Source organism: Arvicola amphibius, chromosome 5 (genome assembly GCF_903992535.2).
Source record: "Arvicola amphibius chromosome 5, mArvAmp1.2, whole genome shotgun sequence".
NCBI lineage: Eukaryota > Metazoa > Chordata > Mammalia > Rodentia > Cricetidae > Arvicola > Arvicola amphibius.
The window spans coordinates 50,052,031-50,074,727 of NC_052051.1; the positions used below are offsets into that span (position 1 = coordinate 50,052,031).

At 44.3% G+C, this 22,697-nt stretch overlaps 1 protein-coding gene across 2 annotated transcripts in view; it reads left to right on the forward strand.

Moving 5' to 3' along the window:
- Window positions 1-22,697, forward strand: part of Shc4 (SHC adaptor protein 4) — a 94,517-nt gene that overhangs the window by 53,581 nt on the left and 18,239 nt on the right. The window contains exons 5-9 of one of the 2 annotated variants that reach the window (XM_038331881.1): window positions 1,946-1,999; window positions 5,540-5,591; window positions 16,742-16,866; window positions 18,783-18,947; window positions 21,631-21,691. In XM_038331881.1, coding sequence (XP_038187809.1) covers window positions 1,946-1,999; window positions 5,540-5,591; window positions 16,742-16,866; window positions 18,783-18,947; window positions 21,631-21,691 — 457 coding nt within the window. Of the gene's footprint in view, window positions 1-1,945; window positions 2,000-5,539; window positions 5,592-16,741; window positions 16,867-18,778; window positions 18,948-21,630; window positions 21,692-22,697 lie in introns of both variants that reach the window. The other variant, XM_038331880.1, reaches the window with a different exon arrangement.

Here is a 22,697-nt window from a genome sequence, read left to right on the forward strand (position 1 = left end):
GTTAGGCCTCTGGCCTTGAGAGCGCTCCTACCAAGGCTGGAATTTAGGCTGGCGATCTCACACAGGAATTGTGAGGCTATCCACAGACACTGTGAATTCACGGGCACAGTGGCCCCACCATGTCCAGAAGACAGCAGTCACAGCACTGCCCTTCATCCTCTGACGGCTATGTCACTTTTGCCTTCTCCTCTGCCAAAGGTCATTTTTTAAACCCTTCAATGACGTTTTCCCTAAAGTATTACATGATTCTCAACTGCTTTTATATTTGGACATACTTGTATGAAATCTTCCTTTTTGCCCGTTAAATGCAGTTTCTGATGAGTGATTATTGGTATGTGATCTCTGCGCGTTGATTTTGTTCTTACTGAAATATTAATTCATAAAAGTGCATACGTAGTGTGTGTGTAGTTTAATAACCACAAACTGAACATATTTGTTTACCTACAACCCGGAAGAAAAGGAACGGTTTGTGGATCTCAGAAAACACTTTTCCCTTTCCTTGTGCCTCATGAATAACCACTCAACAAATTTTAAGCAAATATTTCAATAAAATCTTTGCCATTTTTCATAAATTAAATGATACTTTAATTTATTCTTTGTGTTTGACTCTTTTTTTTTTAACCTCCCAAACACGTTGTTACATTTTTAGTACTCTACTATTTGAATATCACAACAGTTGAGTTTGGGATTGCTTCTAATTTAGGGCTATTTTAAATAGTTATTTATTTCTTGATAATATAATTTGTTGCATGTATTTATTCAATTCTTGTTTGATGTCCATCTTGGAGCAGATTTTCTTGGCTGCCTTATATGTACAACCTTAGCAGGTTCTGCCACACAGTTCTGGTATCAGAATACATTAGTAGTTGCATAGATGGTATTTTGATGAACCTTTAGAACTGTATAACAATTTACTTTTACAAATCAGTTATTGTACTGAATTGTATTGTGTTAGCTTCCAAACACAAGCAAACAAATTAGTATCGCAAATAAAACTCATTTTGTGCGAATTAATGCAGCTATCTCGCTAGTCATACTTCACAATAGAAATCTTTAAATTTTTATACTGTCTTTAGATTTACTTTTATGTGTGTGGGTGTTTTGCCTCTATGTGCATTTGTGTACTATGTGCATGTTTGGTTCCCCAAGAGGCCAGTAGAGGGCACTAGATCCTCTGACCAGAATTACACATGATTGTGATCCAACATGTAGATGCTGGGAGAGGAACCCGGGTCCTTAAACAATGAGCACCTTTCCAGCTCCCATGTTATAATTCTTAATATTAGTGTGCTTGAATACATGGTAGTGAATGATTAAAACAAAAGTAAATATAATAGGTCTATAAATAGAAATAAATTTAGTAAAAATATAAAGGGAAAGAATATAAAGGGAAGTGGGGAAAAGCACTGGTCAAAGTGATGGACCACATCCTCCCATCATTTTTTTTCTATTCTTAACTTTCAGCTCTCAGTTTTTCCAGAAGGAAAATTTCATATTCTAGCAGGCTTTGCCCACATGACAGCAAAAGGTGACCCCTAGAAACCTTAGGCCCCTATGGTCCTTAGTGGAAGCAAGAGCTGCTCTCTTTCCTACTCCCTACCTCAGTTCTCCCATAAAACACTGACTGGCTATATTGAAAGGTTGGTATTCACTGAATGGATGGGTAGACCTCAATAATAAGTCTATCTAGCTGGGGAGGGGCAGAGACAAAGGCACTTTGAATCCATGGCTTAACTGATTATTCAGGACTTGGAGACATAGCTTAGGATAGAGCAAATGCTTTGGATACACAAAGCTTTGACTTCAACCCCTATGCCAAAAACAACAACAAAAGGGTTTATTTTAGAATTGTAGGCAGAGCGGTTTCTAAAGGGACGCTAAGCAGGTGGAGACAGAACAAATGCATTAGAGCATTATACATGTTTAATTTCTTTTTGTTTTCCAGATTATTGCAAAGCATCAAATGCAATCGATTTCATTTGCCTCTGGAGGGGACCCTGTAAGTACCGATCCGTAAAAGTACTTTTTGTGACTCCTAAGAACTCCCATATGCAGAATATTAACTGTTTTGTGTCTTTCCCAGAGATTTGTTAAATTTGTTAAAGACTACATATATCAGGTGGAAAACTGAACAGAACAAAACCAAAAGCAGTCCTGTGGGCAGATGTTTCCTGTGTCTGAATTGTAAAAGCTTAGGCGTATGTGAAGATTGCTGGCTTCTGCTATTAGTTATCAGCTGATCTTTTTTTGTTGTTAACATCAAAGTCATGAGAGTGTGTGTGTCCTATATGCATTGCCGTTCCTCTCCTAGAATTATTCCCGAGAGCATTCTAAGTAGACTGCCAGTTGGATTTAAAATATGATGGGAATCCCATTCACCATCATTGTTGCCAACCAAGGTCACTAAACCCATTCTATAATGACCATTCCGATTTGCAAAAATCAGTGGAGTCCCTGCTCAGCTATGGAGGGAGAATTTCCAGCTCCTCTCTATTAAGAGACTGTGTAGTGCTTGTTTCCCACATCGTGTGCAGGGTTTCTCCTTTCAGTGTCATTCCTTGATCCTTCACTGCTTCATTTCTGGACCAGAGTCTTTAGAGAGAGGCTCCATACATGATTAACTAATCATTGATCCATTAGCAAACAGGACATGCAGGCTGACTTTTGTTTCATGATGTGCCCAGGGTTTATTCAGCGACATAATTTGTCCCCAACTATGAAACCAAAAGTTAAATATGAGTGAGAGAAAGAGACAGAGAGACACAGAGAGAGAAAGAGAGAGAGAGAGAGAGAGAGAGAGAGAGAGAGAGAGAGAGAGAGAGAGAGATATTAATCAGGAAGGGACTCAGGCACTTTTTGAAGAGACTTACTATTTATGATGTAGTTAAAAAATAATGATTGGCGGTTGCCCTGAATTCACCCTGTTCAAAGTTCCAGGGTTGCTGTCACGTTAGGACTGGTACACAGATCTTCATTTCCTTTTACCCAGCATGATTTGTTATTGTTCTTCAGAATTATAAGGCTTTCCATTCTGTCTTCAAATAGTTTCAAAGCTTTAAATATATTCAAGAACTGACCTTGCCTAAATCAAACCACCCACAGCCCCTGTGGGGAAATCTGTATATCTCTGCAGTTGAAAAATCTACTGGCTTGGGTTTTAAATGATGATCTGGCTCTATCCTAAGCATTGGCATCAGGACACCCCCCTGCCAGCAAAATTTTACCCTCTTGTCAGGAAGGCAGTGTTGGCTAGTGTTAAGCATTAGAGTCAAGTAGATTCGATGTACTAACTTTTCTAAGGTTTGGGGTCTTCCTTTCCAAGACAGGGATAATTTCTGTCACCTCAGTGGTGCAAGAACCAAATGAGATTATGTACCTGCAGGGCACATGGTTACAAAGAGGACTTCAGAATTCCAATCCATATTTGCTTTTGGACATTCTGAGCTCCTTCAGTGAAAAAGCTAATGGAACAGGGAAGGTGAAGCTGAGTTAATGGTTCCTGTGTGGTCCAGCATCAGGTACAGGGAAGGTGAAGCTGAGTTAACGGTTTTTGTGTGGTTTAACATCAGGTACAGGGAAGGTGAAGCTGAGTTAACAGTTTCTGTGTGGTCCAGGATCAGGTACAGGGAAGGTCAAGCTGAGTTAATGGTTCCTGTGTGGTCCAGCATCAGGTACAGGGAAGGTCAAGCTGAGTTAAAAGTCCCTGTGTGGTCCAGCATCAGGTACAGGGAAGGTGAAGCTGAGTTAACGGTTTCTGTGTGGTCCAGGATCAGGTACAGGGAAGGTGAAGCTGAGTTAACAGTTCCTGTGTGGTCCAGCATCAGGTACAGGGAAGGTCAAGCTGAGTTAAAAGTCCCTGTGTGGTCCGTATCGTCATCCTTTTTCTACCATTTTTCTCCAATTTTCAAAAATATGGATCATTCTTCCTAACCTGTGATGTTTGCTTGCCTTCACTTTTTTCTCTTTTTTCAAGACAGGGTTTCTCTGTAGTTTTGGAGTCTGTCCTGGAACTAGGTCTATAGCCCAGGCTGGCCTCGAACTCACGGAGATCCGCCTGCCTCTGCCTCCCGAGTGCTGGGCTTCCTTCACTTTTATTCTTTCTCGAAAAACTTTTGTTTTTCTTAGTCGTTTGAGCAGCTCTTGTAAATCCCTCTACAGCCACTGTGCTTCCTCTGTTTTGGAAACACAGCACAGATTTGTGAAAAATTAAGGATATTTCCCGACATTTGTTCTTTCCATTTAACTATTCTGCAGTGTCTCCCAGATATTTAGAGTCATAGAATTTTAAAACGATTAGAAAGTTGGGGATCATTTGGAAGATGATGAAACAGGTGGGGAACGGTGTCAGAGCTTCTCAAGTCTGCAGTGACCCTGAGTTCAGAGAGAAGAGCGAGCAAAGCGCACAGATAGGCCCTTGCTACTCACTTAGAAGCTACTTCAACCCGTCTTTCTCTTTGCCCAAGACATCGTCTTAGGTGTGTGCTATTTTTAAAAATGACTTAAGACAGTTCTGCTGACCCTGAGATCTGCTTCCTGCGTGATTCATTGTGGTTGTTAAGTGGCTATCCTGGAGGGCATTACCAACATGGCTTTTACTTCCTGCCAGTAGACTGAACCTTCCCTCTGGAGACCATTTTTATACTTCGAAATGGCACTGTAGGTATTTTTCCCGCTGAGGATTAAGATAACGAAAGCATCTTTAATTATTAAAATCTTGCCATTCATCAGCTTACTGTTTCCAATAAAAGCTGGGATTCCCAAGCACCTTTTTTGCTTGATTTCCCAAAGTCAGCAACACATCTCTTTTTGCACTTAAGTTATTCATAGGTTCTTGGCTTTAATACGATTTCCCCCATCTATTGATGAAATAGTTTATATTTTTTGCTGTATTATTCTGTAAGATAGCTTGCATCATACACATGCAAGTGAGCGATCAAAGAAAGGTCTCTGGACGACTCATTTTCTGATGCACATGAGCCTGCTGGACACAGGCCAATGTTGATGCCACACCCCAGCTGCTGCTAGCTCTTGTACAAATTCCATGCACATTCCAACCCAGCTCAGGGAGGTAGCTCCTAGATACTTTTAAAGAATCCTTAGCTGTGTTCTCTTGTATTAATGCTACATATACTCGGTCTCTGACTTTTCAGTCTTCACACCCTCCCTATGAAGGTCAGAAAATGCAGATGTAATTGTTAAGCTCTACAGAGGTTGCTACAGAGCAGTGGTTCTCAACCTGTGGGTCATCACCTCTTTTGGGGTCACCTAAGACCATTGGAAAACACCGATATTTACATTATGGCTCATAACAGCAGCAAAATTACAGTTATGAAGTAACAACAAAAATAATTTTATGGTTGGGGGAGTCACCACAACATGAGGAACTGTATTAAAGGGTCACAGTATTAGGAAGGTTGACAACCCCTGCCCTAGAGAAAGTTATAACTAAATTTGCCTCAGTGTTGGGCCCTAAGGAAGTCTTATCTTGCAGTGATTACAATTCATTCATTTAAAATACAATTGTCTCTCTTTTTATTAGGATACTACAGACTATGTTGCCTATGTAGCTAAAGATCCAGTCAACCAACGAGGTATGGAAAAATAACTTCTGGATTTTCCTAAGAACTGATGAGTAGCAACTATAAAAACAATGGTTATTTCTAGTGTATACAGTAATGAGTGTCAGAGAGCAGTGGTGCACCATCTCTGCAGTGGACTCTAAGAAAGCTATGCAAATTTGAATTGGAAATAAATAATCCTCCCAACTGAGAAAAGCGGAATAATTCACAGGCAGTATTTGAAGCTCAGTCACTTCAAAGATTCACAAACTAAAAAGCTTATTATATATTTACGTACTCAGAAAAGAAGCTGTTTGGTTGTGGTAGCAAGACTCCCAGATCCCTGGGTTATGCAGAAATGACTCATAAAACTCAACGAGGCATTGGTGTTGTTCTCTCTCTCTCTCTCTCTCTCTCTCTCTCTGTGTGTGTGTGTGTGTGTGTGTGTGTGCGTGTGTGTGCGCGTGTGTGTTTGTCCCCATGTCCGTGTCCTTATGCACTTGCTGCTGAAGAGCCTGGAGTGTTACTTTGAGATAGAGTATGTAGCCTCTTTTCTGAGACAAGCATGGTCTTGAACTCACCATGTAGCTAAGGATAACCTTAAACTTCCGATCGTCCTGCTTTCACCTTCTGAGTGGGATTATAGGCGTGTGTTACCTTGCCTAGCTTTACGCAGTGCAAGAGCTAGAACTTGGGGGTTTGCGAGTGCTAGGCAAGTCCTGTCTGCCTTTGGATCTTGGCTCCAATGTCTCTTTTGAGAGGCCTTCAACCAATTTCATCTACCTCTAGTCATGTGCTCCCTGCCACCACGACACTGTACCCTCTTCTCTCTCTCTCTCTCTCTCTCTCTCTCTCTCTCTCTCTCTCTCTCTCTCTCTCTCTCTCTTTCTCTCTTAGTTTTTTGAGACAGGGTTTCTCTCTAGATTTGGAGCCTGTCCTGGAACTAGCTCTTGTAGACCAGGCTGGCCTCGAACTCACAAAGATCCGCCTGCCTCTGCCTCCCAAGTACTGGGATTAAAGGCATGTGTCACCACCGCCCGGTCTGTACCCTCTTCTTGTGAACAAGCCACATTTCATCACTTGTTTCTCTCACACACCTGTCTGAATGTTTCATGTGTTCTTCCTATCAGGCTGAGATCTCCACGAAGGCAGGCACCTCTCTCTCTTACAGTTGTTCCTCAGACGCTCTTCACAATGGCTCAGACATACCTAATGCTCAGAAACAATGTTTTGAATGACTGAGTGAAAGAGTTGAGTGAATGTCTCATCCCAGGGTACAATAACGTTGTCTACAAAATGCATCTCCTGGCCATGCTTTTGAGTTAAAGACCTGAGGTTCCTTAGAAGGTTGGACCTCTCTGGATAGACATGGTTTATCTATTTCTTCTCCCGTTTCTTCTCCTTAACCCTGGAACATTCAGACTTCTCTGAGAGACAAGTTTAGGCCAGTTCCCCTTAATTACAAACTGGGAGTTAGTGATCTTCTTCTCTCCCTAGTGATGGAATTTGCTCCCACATAATTGGCTGCTAACACGGACTGCTCTTTGGGAACAGAAAGACTTTAACTCACAAAGGTGGACATGTGCACAGTGTATTGGAAGGCACAGCTGCAGGGGGTATATGGAAGAAGGAGTCTACCAGGGCAGATAGGAAAGAGCCAATAAGCTGAGTCTTGATCCTGTGGGTGAATGGGTGGAGGTGCAAAGCCGAGCTCTAGAAAGACTGATCTGGCAGGCTGTAGCAGGTGCATTTAGGGAGAAACCTGAAGCCATGGAAGCAGTGTGATTGTCACAGTGAAATTATGAGAAGCAGCCATTGGCATCAAGCTTGGCACATCATAGATGCTTGGAAACTGTTGCCAAGAAGGACATAGTCCTGAGAAGGTAGAAAGGAAAGGGCAGGTGCCAAACCCTTTAGTCCGTTGAAACTGAGGAGCTCTGAGCTTCATAATGTTGAATGGATAATGACAGAGAACCATTGGGAGATGAAGGAGCAGGGCACAGGAAAAACTGCCAGCAAAGAGCCACCGACGAACTGCTTGCTCCAAATAACCTTTGTTTCTACCACAAAAAGTACGGATGAGGAAGGAGGATCATCACACATATGCGGCCAGGCCGAACTACACACTGTGCTCCAGGCCAGTCTGAGACCCTGAAAGAAAAGCACCTGGGATCCTGGTATAAATTCACTTTGGCATCTGTCACGGAGCAACTTAAGGGAGAAAGGGTTTAGTCTGGTACATTGTTTAAGGGTGGCTGCCATGGCAGGGGTGTCAAGGTGACATGTGCTGGAAACACCAAGTCATGTCACCTCCATCACCAGAAGCAGAGAAAGGTGAACACAAGCTTGCTGCTCTGCTCAGTTCCCTTTCTCTCTCTCTCTCTCTCTCTCTCTCTCTCTCTCTCTCTATATATATATATATATATATATATATATATATATATATATATATATGTATATATATATATATATAATTTCAGGATCTCTACCTGGGAATGGTGCCACCCATAGTGGGTGGGTTGTCTCATCTCAATACAATCAAAATCATTCCTTACAGGCATGCCCATAAGTCACCCACCAGGTGATTCTACATTCTGTCAAGTTGGTATTGACGCAAACGTCAGAGTCAAGGGGTATTTGTAGACAGGTTGTTGCTTTTGATTTTGAGTCAACTGTAGCGAGAGTTCAGAGTTCAGAGTTAGGTGCTGAGGGTGAGGGCTGCACAATCGCAAATCATTCTTCTTGATTAATTAAGTAAAACAAGCAGGAAACAGTGTGCGGCAGCATGTCCAGGCAGAATGCTCCTACTAAGCTGAGTGGCTCAGCAGGGCTGGGCTGTCCGAAGGGAGCCCACAGCCAGGAGAACTTTGAAGAGGTACTCTTGAGCATTTTGACCAAGCTCATGGAGGGGTTTTCAGAAACAAGCAGTACAGAGGGTTCAATTTTTTTCTTTGTGTCAGCTTGTTACACAGGTAATGAGAGCAAGGTGAAGTCAAAAGACTGGGTGGGGTAGTGATGCTCTCCCATGTCAGTGTGATGATGTGATAGACTCCGTCAGAGCCTCACGCCTCAGCGTGCTGGCCTGGATCTGTTGTACGTTCACGTGCATGTGCCACAGCGGGCTGGGGAGGTCAGAGGACAGTCTGTGGGCGTCATTCTCTCCCTCCACCATATGGGGCCCAGGAACTGAACTTAGGTCACCATACTTGGCAGCAGGGGCCTTTACCTGCTGAGTCATCTTGCCAGACCATAGTTGGCTTTTAAATTTAGCTTCTAGTGTTTTGAGATAAGTAGCAGAAAACACCTAGAAAGCATACTTTTTTTTTTCTTTCGTCTTTCTTTCCTTGGGAAAACAGGTCTATCAAAACAGACAACTTAGAACCATTAGGTGATTTTCCTGGGTTTAAAAATTAGTTATTTCCCTATCACCTGCTCCTCCCTTTCCTGTCCTGTGTATCTGAAGAGAAAACCACCATAGTTTTTGAGTGCATGCGTGCGTGCATACACACACACAGATACACAGACACACACACACAGATACACACACACACAGATACACACACACACACACACACAGATACACAGACACACACAGAGACAGACAGACAGACAGACAGATAGAGACAGAGAGACAAAGGGGAAAGGAGAGAGAGATTAATTGCACCCTAATGCACAAAGGGTGAGCTAGCTAATATGGAAGAAAGGTGTGGCTGCAGAGACTCATCATTTAGTGACAGGGAAAAGCATAACATCTCCGTAGGATGTGCCTGGGAGAGGAGAGGTGCCAAGGGAATAGAAGCTTTCACAGGGTCTGTGCTCAGACAGGATCTGTGCAGGTGAAAGCACAGTGCAATGAGCTGACTGTGTGTGTGGCTGGTGATGGCGTCTGTAAAGACAGGATTTCAGAGAAGGAAAAAGAGCAAAAGCCAGGGAGCTGATGGAGGAGAGTCATCTGTCTATGTGTTACTTTCATTGGTTAATAAAGAAAACTGCCTTGGCCCTTTAATGGGACATAAAATTAGGTAGGCGGAGTAGACAGAACAGAATTCTGGGAGAGAGAAGGCAGACGCTTCAGGCAGTCGCCATGCCTCTCTTCTCTGAGTCGGACTCAGGTTAAGATCTCTCCTGGTAAGCGACCACCTTGTGGTGCTACCCAGATTACTAAAAATCGGTTAGTCGCAATGCGAGAGTTAGCCAATAAGAGGCTGAAACTAATGGGCCAAGTAGTGTTTAAATGAATACAGTTTCCATGTAATTATTTCGGGTGTAAAGCTAGTCGTGCAGAGCCGGGTGGCGGGATGCAGCCTGCTGCTCCTTCTACAGGGAGCCACAGCTGAAGACACAGGCCAGAAAAAGACTGTAGAGAACAGAGGATGCCGAGAGGTCACCAGGTACCAGCAAAGATTTTGACCTTTATAAAAAGTATTATGTCCAGGCTGTGGTGGTGCACACCTTTAATCCCAGCATTCAGGAAGCAGAGACAGGTGGCTCTCTGTGAGTTCAAGGCCAGCCTGGTCTGCAGAGCGAGTTCCAGGCTATTGTACTGAAATGGTAGTTTGATTCCTCTTGTAGCTGTAGCTGTACAGTGATATTGGAGAGAAGACAAGCAGTCTGGAATTGTAGATTCCAATTCAGAGATGACCTCATCAGTTCTAGACAAAGGTCATTAATGGTTTAAATTCCTTGAGGATGGAGGGGCAGTTTGGATCAAATCTGTGGATTAATATTATCTGATGAACATTTACACGTAAGGGTTGATGAAGGAATAGGAGTTGCATGGTACCTTGGTGAGGTACCGTATGCAGTCCAGTGTCTCAGTGACGGGCTGCCAGTTGCTGCCTGCTGAGTAGATCTTCCAGCATGAGCTGTAGTGAAGTTGCCACGAAGGAGGCAGAGGTTCTCGTCTATCAAAAAGGACCAACAATGAAACAGAAATAAGGCAAGGAAAAGTATTGCCAACTGTTACACGCTCACCACTTTGCAGACACTGTCGGGCACACTTTGTCCACACTGACTCATGTCGTCTTCATAACAGTTCATAATGATATGTCACACACACACACACACACACACACACATACAAAGTTGAGAAAAGGTGTTTTAAACCCAGGCGTGGTGACACACACCTACAATTGCAGCACTCAGGAGCCTGAAACAGGAAGATAAAAATATGCAGCTGGGGGAAGAATGAAAAAAGTGGTTTTCCTCTGGTCAATAAAGGCGTGGATCAACTCCAGGTCCCGAGCACAACTTCCTTACAAAAGAACATCCCAAGACACCGAGAAGCATTTGAATAAATGTAGCCTTATTAGCTACAAGAACACAAGAGTGATAGGTGTCGTATTTCATCTTTAAACTTCTAATATTTGGAAATGGCAAGTTTGGTAGAGGAGCAGTTAATTTTGAGCGTAGCTGACAAGAGCACAGAGCCAAACATCCCGCAGAGCTGTTTGACGACTTACATCAAAACTCTGTCGTCCCAACTGACCTTAACCCTGCAGCTTCATTCCTCAGGAAGTAATTAGGATGCTCACAAAGACCAAGCAATTAAAATCACTACCATGTAATGTTTATATGGTAAGGCAAACACTATTCCAGTATTCACCTATCAAAAATTAAATCAGTGCTTAGCATGTATAAGAAGGTGGTAGTCAAGACTGTTTTAGAAGGATGAGTACCGACATGGGCAAAGTACCCACTGTGCTATTACGTGCACAAAGCAGACCATGAGCACTATGTATGTATGCTGTGCCCGCAGGTGATTTTTGAGGCAGGACTTACACAACAAAACTGGAAATACCTGTGTCGAACTGCCAATAGTGACTATCCCTGAGATTTGGGGGTGATTTTAACTTCCTTTTGGTACCTTTCCCTTTTCATTTTCTACAGTTAAAATTAATATTTATTACATATTTTTAACCGCCTTATTATTTTTTTTAAAAAGTATTATCTCTATTTTGGCACCTTTCCAGCAAATGGTCATTAGGTCGGGGTTGTTATATATTTTTAGATGCTTTAAATCCTTGAATAAAAATAGTGGAATCAGAAAGGTGACATAAAATTACCCAGTAAGTTAGCGTTATCACTAGGGAAGGGCAGTTCTCCTGTCCAGGTGTTACTAGGGATGGCATTCCCTTTCATAGGCACTTAGTTTCATTAATGAAATAATTTTAAAATAGACTCTGAAGGACATCCAAAGGTTATTTTATTAGAGGCTGAGAGAAAAGCCACAGGTCAGACAGATTGTAAATCCCGGCAGCTACCTGGAAGAAGAGGTGGAGCAGACCAAGAGAGCCAGCCTTTGAATTAGGGTCAGTAATGGGAGTCTGCCAGCAACTATAGAAGCCGGGTTATAAGGCCGTCACAGAAAACAGGGAGAAAGCCCAGAACACCAGGGCAAACATGCCGAAGATTTCTGTCGGTATCCATTGAAAAGTAGAAAGTGGGGAATGGAAAGTTAAGCTTTTTAGGTAGAATGCAGAAAAGCAGAAGCTTAGCAAAGAAGATCTGCGAACAACTGCATGCAGGGAGAGATTTCCAGGGGCTACAAGCACATTAATTTCAGTGGATGTATTTCCCTCCCATCTGCTCAGCTTATTTCCTGCCTTCCTGAGGGGTGGCCTCCTGGGTGATCAATAGGCCCACTTGTATTCAGTAGTATACTATCTACTAATCTTCAGCATGTCTGGAAACGCCATGTGTCCACTCAGGGCCAGATCCCATTCTTTGGATCAGGAGGAAGTACCTTTCCCCTCATGGGCCTCCATAAAGCCCTGATACCTCCATGAAGGCTTGTACGGCATTTACGTCCCACAGCGCCACCTGGTGGGTGATCGGAGCCACTGACCCTGGGATACACTATCGTTTTTTCAAGATCTAATTCTAGATAAACTTGGTCTTTATGAAAAACGAACGGACTGCTAGCTGAGAGTGGTGGCCCACACCTTTAATATCAGCACTCAGTAGGCAGAGGCAGGTGGATCTCTGTGAGTGGCGGCCAACTCGGTCTATGTAGTGAGTTCCAGGACAGCCAGAGCTATATAGAGATGTGTCACTGAGGGTGGGCTTTGAGGTTTCAGAAACTCCCGTCATTCCCAGTTGTCTCTCTCTGTTTCATCCTGCTTGTGGATCAAGATGCAATCTCTTGGATAACTATGTCATTGCCATGCCTGGCTCCCTGTTGCAGACAATTCAAGTCAGAGAAGTTGGGGAAGATTCACATCTTAGCATGTACTCAAATGGCTAAGGATGTGTCTTAGTTAAGGTTTCTATTATCGTGAAGAGACACTATGACCATGGCAACTCTTATAAAGAAAACATTTAATTGGGGTGGCTCACTTACAGTTTAAGAGGTTCAGTCCATTATCATCATGATGGGGAGCATGGCAGCAGGCAGACAGACATGGTGCTGGAGTAGCTGAAAGTCCTACATCTTGCACTCAACAGGAAATCAACTGACAGTCACACTGAGGGAAGCTTGAGCAAAAGAGACTTCGAAGCCTGCCCCCACAGTGAGACACTTTCTTCAACCAGACCACACCTCCTCCAACAGAACCACACCTACTCCAACAAGATCACACCTCCTCCAATAGAACCACACTACTCCAACAAGATCACACCTACTCCAACAAGACCACACCTCCTCCAACAGAACCACACATACTCCAACAAGACCACACCTCCTCCAACAGAACTACACCTCCTCCAACAAGACCACACCTCCTCCAACAAGATCACACCTACTCCAACAAGATCACACCTCCTCCAACAGAACCACACCTACTCCAACAAGACCACACCTTCTCCAACAAGACCACACCTCTGTAAGAGGAGGCCCTTTGTTTGTCCCGGCCACCGAGAACCAAAATAATCACACAGAAACTGTATTAATTAAATCACTGCTTGGCCCATTAGCTCTAGCTTCTCATTTGCTAACTCTTACATCTTAATTTAACCCATCTCCATTAATCTGTGCATCACCATGAGGTCGTGGCCTACCAGCAAAGTTTCAGCACGTCTGTCTCTGGTGGTGGCTCCATGTCTTCTCTCTGACTCTGCCTTCTCTTTCCCAGCATTCAGCTTAGTTTTCTCCACCTAGCTCTGTTCCCCTGTACCTCTGCTATAGGTCCAAAGCAGTTCCTTTATTTATCGATGGTAATCACAGCATACAGAGAGGAATCCCACATCACACCTCCTAATAGTGCCACTCCCTTTGGGGGCCATTTTCTTTTAAAACACCACAGGGTGGGAATTGGCTTTAATTCTTCCTGGTTGCCCAGCTTCCTTGTCCTGTTCCTCGGAGGGCTTAAGTTACTATGAAAAGAAAAGCCAGACTTCCTCTGAAGTAACCAGATCTCCTGCCCTATTGTCCTTGCGCGTGAGGGCCTCACCATGGAGCAGTGTCATAGTTACTTTCTATTCTGTGACAAAACACACAGCCCAGGCATCTTCTGAAAGGAAGGGTTTATTAAGAACTTGTCATTACAGAGGGTGAACCAATGATGGTGGGGAATATGACATTAAGCAGGCAGGTTTGGCACTGGAGCAGTATCTGAGAGCTCACGTCTTGATCCACAAGCATGAGACGGAGAGCACACTGGGAGGGTGTGGGCTTTGGAAACCTCAAAGCCCATCCCCAGTGGCACACCTACCCTGACAAGACCACACCTCCCTTAACAAGGCCACACCTCCTAATCCTTCCCAAAGAGTTCCATCAACTCAGGACCTCTCATTGAAGCATATGAGCCTGTGTTAACCGTTCCCATTCATGCTGCCACACGTAGCACGTCCAGGATTACACATACGATGGTGTGAGTGGGATCTGAACTCGGCTCTAAATCTTCTTCACAGAGTACTTGTAGTTTCGTGTCCTCCCACCTCTCTCACCGAAGTCAGTGTTGTCTGTTTACTTATTTGGGCTGGAATCTCCTGCGCCCCCACCCCCGTCTGTTTACTTATTTGGGCTGGAATCTCCTGCGGCCACCCCACCCCACCCCCGTCTTCTTGTGTTTCACCTCTTGACATCTTCTCAACCTGAAGGAAAAAAGTTACAATTATTGGTTTTACTTTGATATCATTCTCATTTTGATTTCATTTTTAATTGAGCCATATATGTATGAGATTAGAAATGAGCAAATAAGTAAATGATCTTTTTACGTAATGTGATAGGACTTACCTTGCTTCATCTGGGGAACACACCTCTGGGGCTACTTGGCACTTCTCAGTATATGAGACTACCCAGAAGGTAGACTTTTATTCCCTCAAGCAGTTCAAGCAAATATCTATCACTCAGTTCTTCAGTAAACTCCACAACTATTTCTCACAATAGCGAGACTGATGTGATGGATCAAATATTCATTCAACAAAATATTCTTAAAACAACTTCTATGAGTTTTTTTTTACCCTGAGAAGCTTCAGTAGAGAAAAATATAAAACGACAGTCTAAAGAGAGACCAAACATTTTCTCTTGGTTGAAATGATGAACATTTAAAGATATTTTGAATTTTCAAAAATTCCTGTCTGTTTCAGTATCAGAGATGTAAATCTTTTCAATAAAGATAAACATGTGTTTTCTCTCAGTTGCGGGTGCTTTATAGATACATAGACCTTTACACACACACATGCGCATACACACACAGGTGCACACACACACGTGTACACACACCCACACACAGGCTAAAGGAGGAAAGGGGATGCATCACTGTGGTCAAATTACATGATGTCCTAAGAAATTGTATGAAACCCGACACTATGCACAATGAATACACACTGCTAACAACTCTGAAAGAGATTCAGATAAAATGTACAAATTAGAAAAACCACTCATCCAAAAATCAGGTCAATTATGGAATGGGAATATAGGCAATCCTTGAGTTTTGGTCAGGCTGAAGAAAGCCTGTGCAGAGCCTCTTGTCAGTCACGGTCCGCTCTGAGGGCTCTGTCAGGGATGTAAATGGCTTCCTACATCCGCATGTATGTTGTCTCTCCCAGGGCTCACGTTGCAGGCTAGAGCTGTTAAGGGCTCACGAAAGCAGGCCTCCCTTCCTCCCCAGATTTCCTTGTGATGAATTTGATAAAGTCACAATAAAGAACAAACGAATGTTTCCCTGGCACTTCATCTAATTCCCGTGTGCTCTCCTCAGCCCACCCCACCTTCCCTGCCTTTCTGGTTCTAAGCAAATCACTCACTTAAGACAGTCACAACGTTCTCACGTCTGTCAAACTCCTACCAAGCTTTCCCTCATGCCTCAGTTCTTTAAAGTATCCAGATATTCTGCCTTTTATCTTTTAGTTCTTGTCAGGCTTACTGCTCTTGCCTTTCTAACCTTCTCGTTACTGCTTCTGTCTATAAATTAGCCTAAGTATTCTTCCTAAGTCATCCTTGGGAAAGTTCCGTCAAACAACTCTTCGTATTGCATGGGTATGGTATGGTTGATGCCATTTCAGTACCTGGGAATGGAGGCAAGGAGGATCAGGAGTTCAAGGTTAGCTACAGAGAGGTGGTAGCTAGCCTGGGCTACAAGATACAACAAAAAGAAGGCAGTCGCAACCGATTTGCTAATGGTGCCATGCTGTTAATTGCCCCAACCTTGCTTATTTAACTTGTGAAAAGCAGCCTCAGTAGCTGCTTCTGCGAGAACACGTCTAGTAGACCTGTCAGGGTCTGGTAACAACACCTCCACCAAATCTGCAATTTAGGTCACTTAAAGTTCTTAAGAGGGATTTCAGTGAGGTTCCGCATCTGCATCATTGGTTCAGGGCAGCAATGACAGGCAAAGGGTGAGGAGAGGGAGGAGTCTCCTCGACTATATCCTTACCAGCTGCTTCTTTAGGGCATGGGTTTGGAAATGGCTCTTTGCTCCTGTCTTCTGTAATCTACCTGTGTGGTGACACAGGGCGTCAAACCTGGTTTGCTGGTGTGACCGTTTCTGATGTGACTGCTGCGTTTCTCTTTTCCTGTACTGAATCCAAGAGCTAGCACGTAAATTTCTGCTTTGAGACCAAAACTTCTGTTTTTAGATAAGAAGATTTTGAGTATATTCTCATTGATTCGTATGGACTATGAGGTTTGACCATGCCAGCTTAGAGATGACATGCATTTGGAAGCCTGATGCTTTTCCCAACGTGAAGCTATTTTGACTGTGTGTGACGTTCTCATGATGCTTTCTGTTGTCTCCTCACAGCGTGCCACATCCTGGAATGTCACAGTGGAATGGCCCAAGATGTCATAAGCACCATAGGGCAGGCCTTTGAACTCCGCTTCAAGCAGTACTTGAAAAACCCTTCCTTGAACACTTGGGAAAGGTCAGTCGGGAGTTCCGTAATAATCTAACTTCCTGTCTTTCTGAATATTTGAAACACTGCGATGATGGTGGGACATGTGGCACATGCCTTTGATCTCAGTGCTCGGGAGGCAGAGGCAGGCGGATCTCTGTGAGTTCTAGGCCAGTCAAGGCTATACAGGGAGGCCCTGTCTAAAAAGAAAACACCAAAAAACTTGCTATGATGTTTTGGAGTTCACTAAAGAGATGAATAATTTTCTTACAAGGATCAGTTTCAGTACAAAAGTAAGAGCTATTTACTTTTCCTTTACTCCCGTTTATCCAGACGTCCTTCTAACACTAAAGTGGGATGGAATCCTCCCTGTCGCTCCAGTGTAGCACAAAACCGTGGGCTGTATAGATTTCTAAAACAGCAAACGTTAACCAGTTCCTCAGATTTTCTTCAACCCGGATCTCATGCATATTAGTGAAATCCAAACCCAAACCAAAGAGTAAAACAGTAAGAATCAAAGCCCTCCGCAGGACCCTGTTAGCTGCGGGTAGGCGGTACAACTGGCTGTAGTCTGTGGGGTGACACAGATGTGACTCAGGAAGTGGGTGTCTGAGGCCATGAAAGCTGATCCTTTTGGGCCACTACAGGACACCAAGTTCACACTCAAGAAGTCAAATCCTTGGATAATTTTAAAAACACCATACTCCAAATTGTCATCCTGTGTATCAGCAAACACTGGGTTGGAGATGCATCTGTATGAGGTAGGTTGTCCAGGGCAACAGAAAAAAATTATTCCCAGGAGCCTTGATGCTTTTACCCAGGATCCTACACAGTCATGTCTGTTGGTAGGTTAACTCATTCTAAAAAACAAAACAAAACAAAACAAAAACAAAAAACAAACCAACAAAACCCTTGATTTGGCTTGGGAAGATGGCGCAGTGGGTAAAAGTGCTTGGCACTCAAGCCTGATGGCCTGAGAGTTTGGACCCTGGGGACCCAAGTAAAAAGATGGCCCTGGGGGCATGTGTCTGCCATCCTGGAACTCCTAAGGTGAGCTGGGAGGTGGAGACAGGAGAAGCCACCTGGAGTCCTCAGGGGAGCAGCAGAAATAAGAGAGGTGCTCCTGCAACGCAAGGATGCAGGCAAGAACTGACTTCCCAAAGTTGTGCTGTGACCTGCACACAAGTGCCAAGGCACACACATGCCTGCACACGAGTGCCAAGGCACATACACACCTGCACTCAATCACAGTGCCCCTCACATGCATGCAAAATCACAAAGAGATTTCATGTGACTTATTCTTTTTATAAGAAACATTTGTTAATTCCAATTTGGAGGAAAAGTCTATTTGTTTCTTTTCTCTAACCTGTTTCAATTTTTAAAACAATTGTGTGTTTACAGAATTCCCCCACTTGTTCCATGTGACTCCGATAGTCCTTTATGGATACCGTGCTCGTCTAGATTTGTGCAGACAAGATAGCTGGCCACAGCTTTCCTATTCTTTTCATCTTAGTTTAGTACACTGGGCTAGGCCCTCTACCCAAAGAACAATATCTGAATTTTCTTTGACTAAAACGTTTCCAAAATGAAGCAACTGAAGTGAGCCAGAGATACTCAAGAAGGCTTTGCATTCTTATGAAGCTGTGTTGAAATAGCCTTCCATCCAGGCGAGCCAGTGTTTGCCATAAATGTTATTACTGCTGCAGAGAAATGCAAAGCCCTCACCCTTGACACTCTTCGCTGGCTTCTTCCATTTGGATTATTTGCAGACTTCTAAACAATTCAGCATGGCAGGCCAGATGTTCAACATTGCTTAATCATAGCAATAAACTTAAAACACAATGCACAGTTTTTCGGGATGATTTGCCTGGCTCCGATCTCTTTGTATTCCACATAGTCTTTGAATTCCCACCCAGCCTCTTGTGGGCTTCTCTTTTCCCTTACAGCGAGGAGGTGCACGGTGATGGCGCATCTGAAGACAGAGACCATGACTATTACAACGCAATCCCAGGGAAGCAGCCACCTGCAGGCGGCATTTCAGACGTGCGGATCAAGGTCCAAACTACAGACCAAATGGCTTACTGCCCTATCCGGTGTGAAAAGCTGTGTTATTTAGTAAGTAATGTTTATTGTTACTGGTACCAGAGACGTGATTCTGTTCTTACCTCTAGGGCCCTTGATTTGATGATTTTTCAGATGCAAGTTTAGTGAAAGCACCATCTTCCTCAAAAGCAGGGCCAATCACGGTCTACAATGGATTGTTTGCATTCCCAGTACCCTACCCACAGCTTCAGCAGACACCACCGTATCTGTTTTCACTAGGAAAACAAAAAATACCCAATGCATCCCTCTCATCTCTATCTTTCCACATTCCCCAGTCTTCCCGTGACCTTGCTTCTCTTCCCAAGCCACTGTGGTGTCCAAATATGACCCTCCCCTGTGCTGACCTCATCCTCCCACCAGCCCTATGCCTTTGTTCTGTTCAGCTCTGTCTCAAAATCACTCCATTGGTTCTTTCTCTTCTGCTTGTGGATAAGCTTTGGCCACTGCAACCCAACCAACACTGCCTCACCTTCTTTCACCCCCACTTCTAGGGACCACAGTCTCAGTTCTTGCTCCCACATGAACACTGTGACTTGGAGACCCCGACTCTGCTTGACAACCTGATGTAAATGACGTTTACAATGGCCCTAGTGACTTACTTGCTGAATGGGCTTCTCCCTTTAGGAGTCCTGAATCTTTAGGCCCAGCACCTATTGGATGCTATTCTGTGAGTCCTCTTCTGTTGGCTTGCTAAACATTATTTTCACCTGGGTACTCCCTTATGGTAGCTTTAATTTCTGCTCCCGTATCCTCCTCTAATATTTCAGTTACAGCTGAAAGAATCCTCCCAGCGGACACTCATGTGTGTAACATTTGACTCATTACATTTGTTCTACCACGTGTTGCCGTTTATCATTCACGAGCCATCTTAAAATTTGTTTTTGCATTTTTCTTGTGTGTAAAGATGTACACATATGTGTAATCATATGTACAATCACATGCGTGTGAGCACACATGGAAGCCAGAGGTTGATGTCCATCACTTTTCACCATATTTACTGAGGCAGGGTCTTTTGCAGAGCCCAGGGCTTGCCCGTTCAGCTAGTCAAGCGCCCAGCTTGCTGGACAGATTCTCTCTCCCTGCTTCTTTTGTGCTGGGATTGCTGGGAGCTGTCTGCTATTTATCTGGGTGCTAGAGACCTGAACCACTGTCCTCAGGCTTCTCTGGGAAGCCTTCTGTCCACAGAGCCATACCTCCGTCTATTTCTGAGACTTCCAAGGGCAAGTTAAATCTTTCCTTTTCCTGTCGTATTCTCTTCCATTTCCTCCTGGAAAAACCAGCCCTACCTTGCCAGCATGGAAGCATTTCCACGGCTCCTCCCGGGCTTAGATCTTGCCTCTAGCAGAATATAAATCTGCCCTCTACCTTTTCTAATCTCAGCCTATTCCTGTCCCTTCAGCTCTAATACCAAACTATGTGGCCCTGGCTTGAACTCACTGAAATCCCCCTGCCTCTGCCGCATGAGTGCAGGGGTTAAAGGCACAGCACCATACCATACTCAGTTCCCCTCGTCACGTTTATTCACGCCACTGTCCCTCTTTCTCTCATCAATAGACGTTGCCTTTTCTTACATTTTGGAGCCCATCGGGCATTCGCCCATCTCTGCCTCCCACACACGCACTGGGATTACAGAGTTCTACTGTATAGGGCTTTGCATGGACTCTGGGGATCCAAACTCCAAACTCCACACTTATGCAGCAAGTGCGGTATGCATTGAGCCATCTCCCAAAAGCATGCACGCTGCACTTCTCCAGGGCATCAGCACACCTTTATCCCACTGCCGACGAGCACGCATGTGAAGACCAGGGTGACCAAAGCCTTCGAATTGGCTGAGGTTTTCAAGAGTGACAAGTGAGTCTAGCACAAACTTCAGCGGAGTAGGGTTCTAGCTCGTCACATCAGAATTAGGTAGAGACCGGGATGGCTCAATCGTAAAGCGCTTGCTATGCAAGCTTGAGGACCTGAGCTTCATTCCCCGGACCCACATTAAAAGAAAAAGCCAGGTGAGGTGGCATGTGCTTATAGTCCCGGGTCTGCAGAGGGGGCAACAGACAGCTAACTGGGGCTCTCCAGCCAGCCAGCCAGCCAGCCAGCCTGGCCTAATCAGTGAGACCCTGGCTCCAGTGAGAGACCAGGTCTCAAAAACCAGGTGGATAGCTCCCAAAGAATGACAGCCAAGATTGACTTCTGCCTTCCATACTTATGTGAACACACACGCACAAACACATCTACAAACACACACACACACTCACAAACACATCTACAAACACACACACACTCACAAACACATCTACAAACACACATACTCACAAACACATCTACAAACACACATACTCACAAACACATCTACAAACACACAGACACTCACTCTCACACACACACACATTAATTAAAATTCACTTTCTAGCCGAGACTTTGAGTGCTGGAATGTGACTTCTGGAGCAAAGGGACTCTTGAGACACAGGGTGTGGACAGTCCTTTCAAGTCCCTCACCATCAGAGTCACTTCTGCAACTGTCTCCAAAAGAAAGGCCATCAAGTACCATGTGTCCCCGCAGATTCTCTATTCCCGGCTTGTCAGACTTCTGTGCTGGAAAGTGAAGTTGCCTGCTGTATGCTCTTGAAAGCTGTCTTTTTCTTGTGAACTTTATGAATGTGTACTCTTGATAAATGTCCTGCCATCTGCTGTTTTACAGCCCGGGAACTCTAAATGCAGCGGCGTGTATGAGAACTGTATGGAACAGAGCGGCTCAGCAGGTAGGTACGATGCCTCCCCAGCCTCTCCTCCAGCTCCTCTTGAACCATATGAATGTGCGGGCCCCTGCTCTTAAATGGCAGACTTCAAACTAAACATGCAGTCTTTGGGGCTGCATGCTTCCCAGAGATGCCAGCGTGTTGTGGTGTATCGTTCAACAGCTTCACGCTTCTCCCTTGCTCTCGTGTGGTCCCAAGTGGGCAGCTGCACCTCTGGGGTTTTGCTCTGCTGTGACATCATGAGAACTCTCACTGGAAAGGGTTGTCTTTTGTGCAACGCTCAGGGAACTCCCACTCCGATGTATGTATGGAAAGAGATGCCGATTCCACGGCCCTTAAGACGCAACCTGGGGTCTAGTTTGGCAAAGGTAACAGAAGAGATAGCTGAGGTGCAAGTGCATCAATCCACCATCCACCTTGCCTTGGAGCTCTGTGCTCATCACTGTGTGATGCTCACTGCCGTAGGGCAGAACTTCCTGTCACACAAACGCAAGGCCTCGACTGCCGTGTTAGAAACACGTTATAAAAGCAGCTGTACCGCCGGCTAGTGGCTTCATGCTCACTGATTGTCAGGACTATTGACTTCAGAAGGCGAGTCTTGCAGGGTGAGGTGGGGAAGGAACTGGATAGCCACCTTTAGGGACTCAGCAGGCACCTGTCACCTTTCATATCTATTTTTGTCAGTGTAGCCTACTGGCTTTATTTTTATACCATTGGAGACACATGAAGGTTTTTCGTTTGTAGTACATTTCTGATTGTCACCATTCTGCAAGCTGTACCAAAGGACTAGTGAGCTCAGGCAGCATTTTAACCTTCTAAAAACATAGTTCCTTTTGATAGAAATTAAAATTCTATAGTGGCACTTGCCTTAGGTCCCAGCACTCTGGAGGCAGAGGCAGACAGCGTTCTGTGTGTTCAAGGCCAGCCTGGTGTACAGAGCAGTTTGGGGTCAGCCAGGGCTACACAGTGAGACTGTGTCTCAAAATATTTTTCCCATGAAATTCCTTAC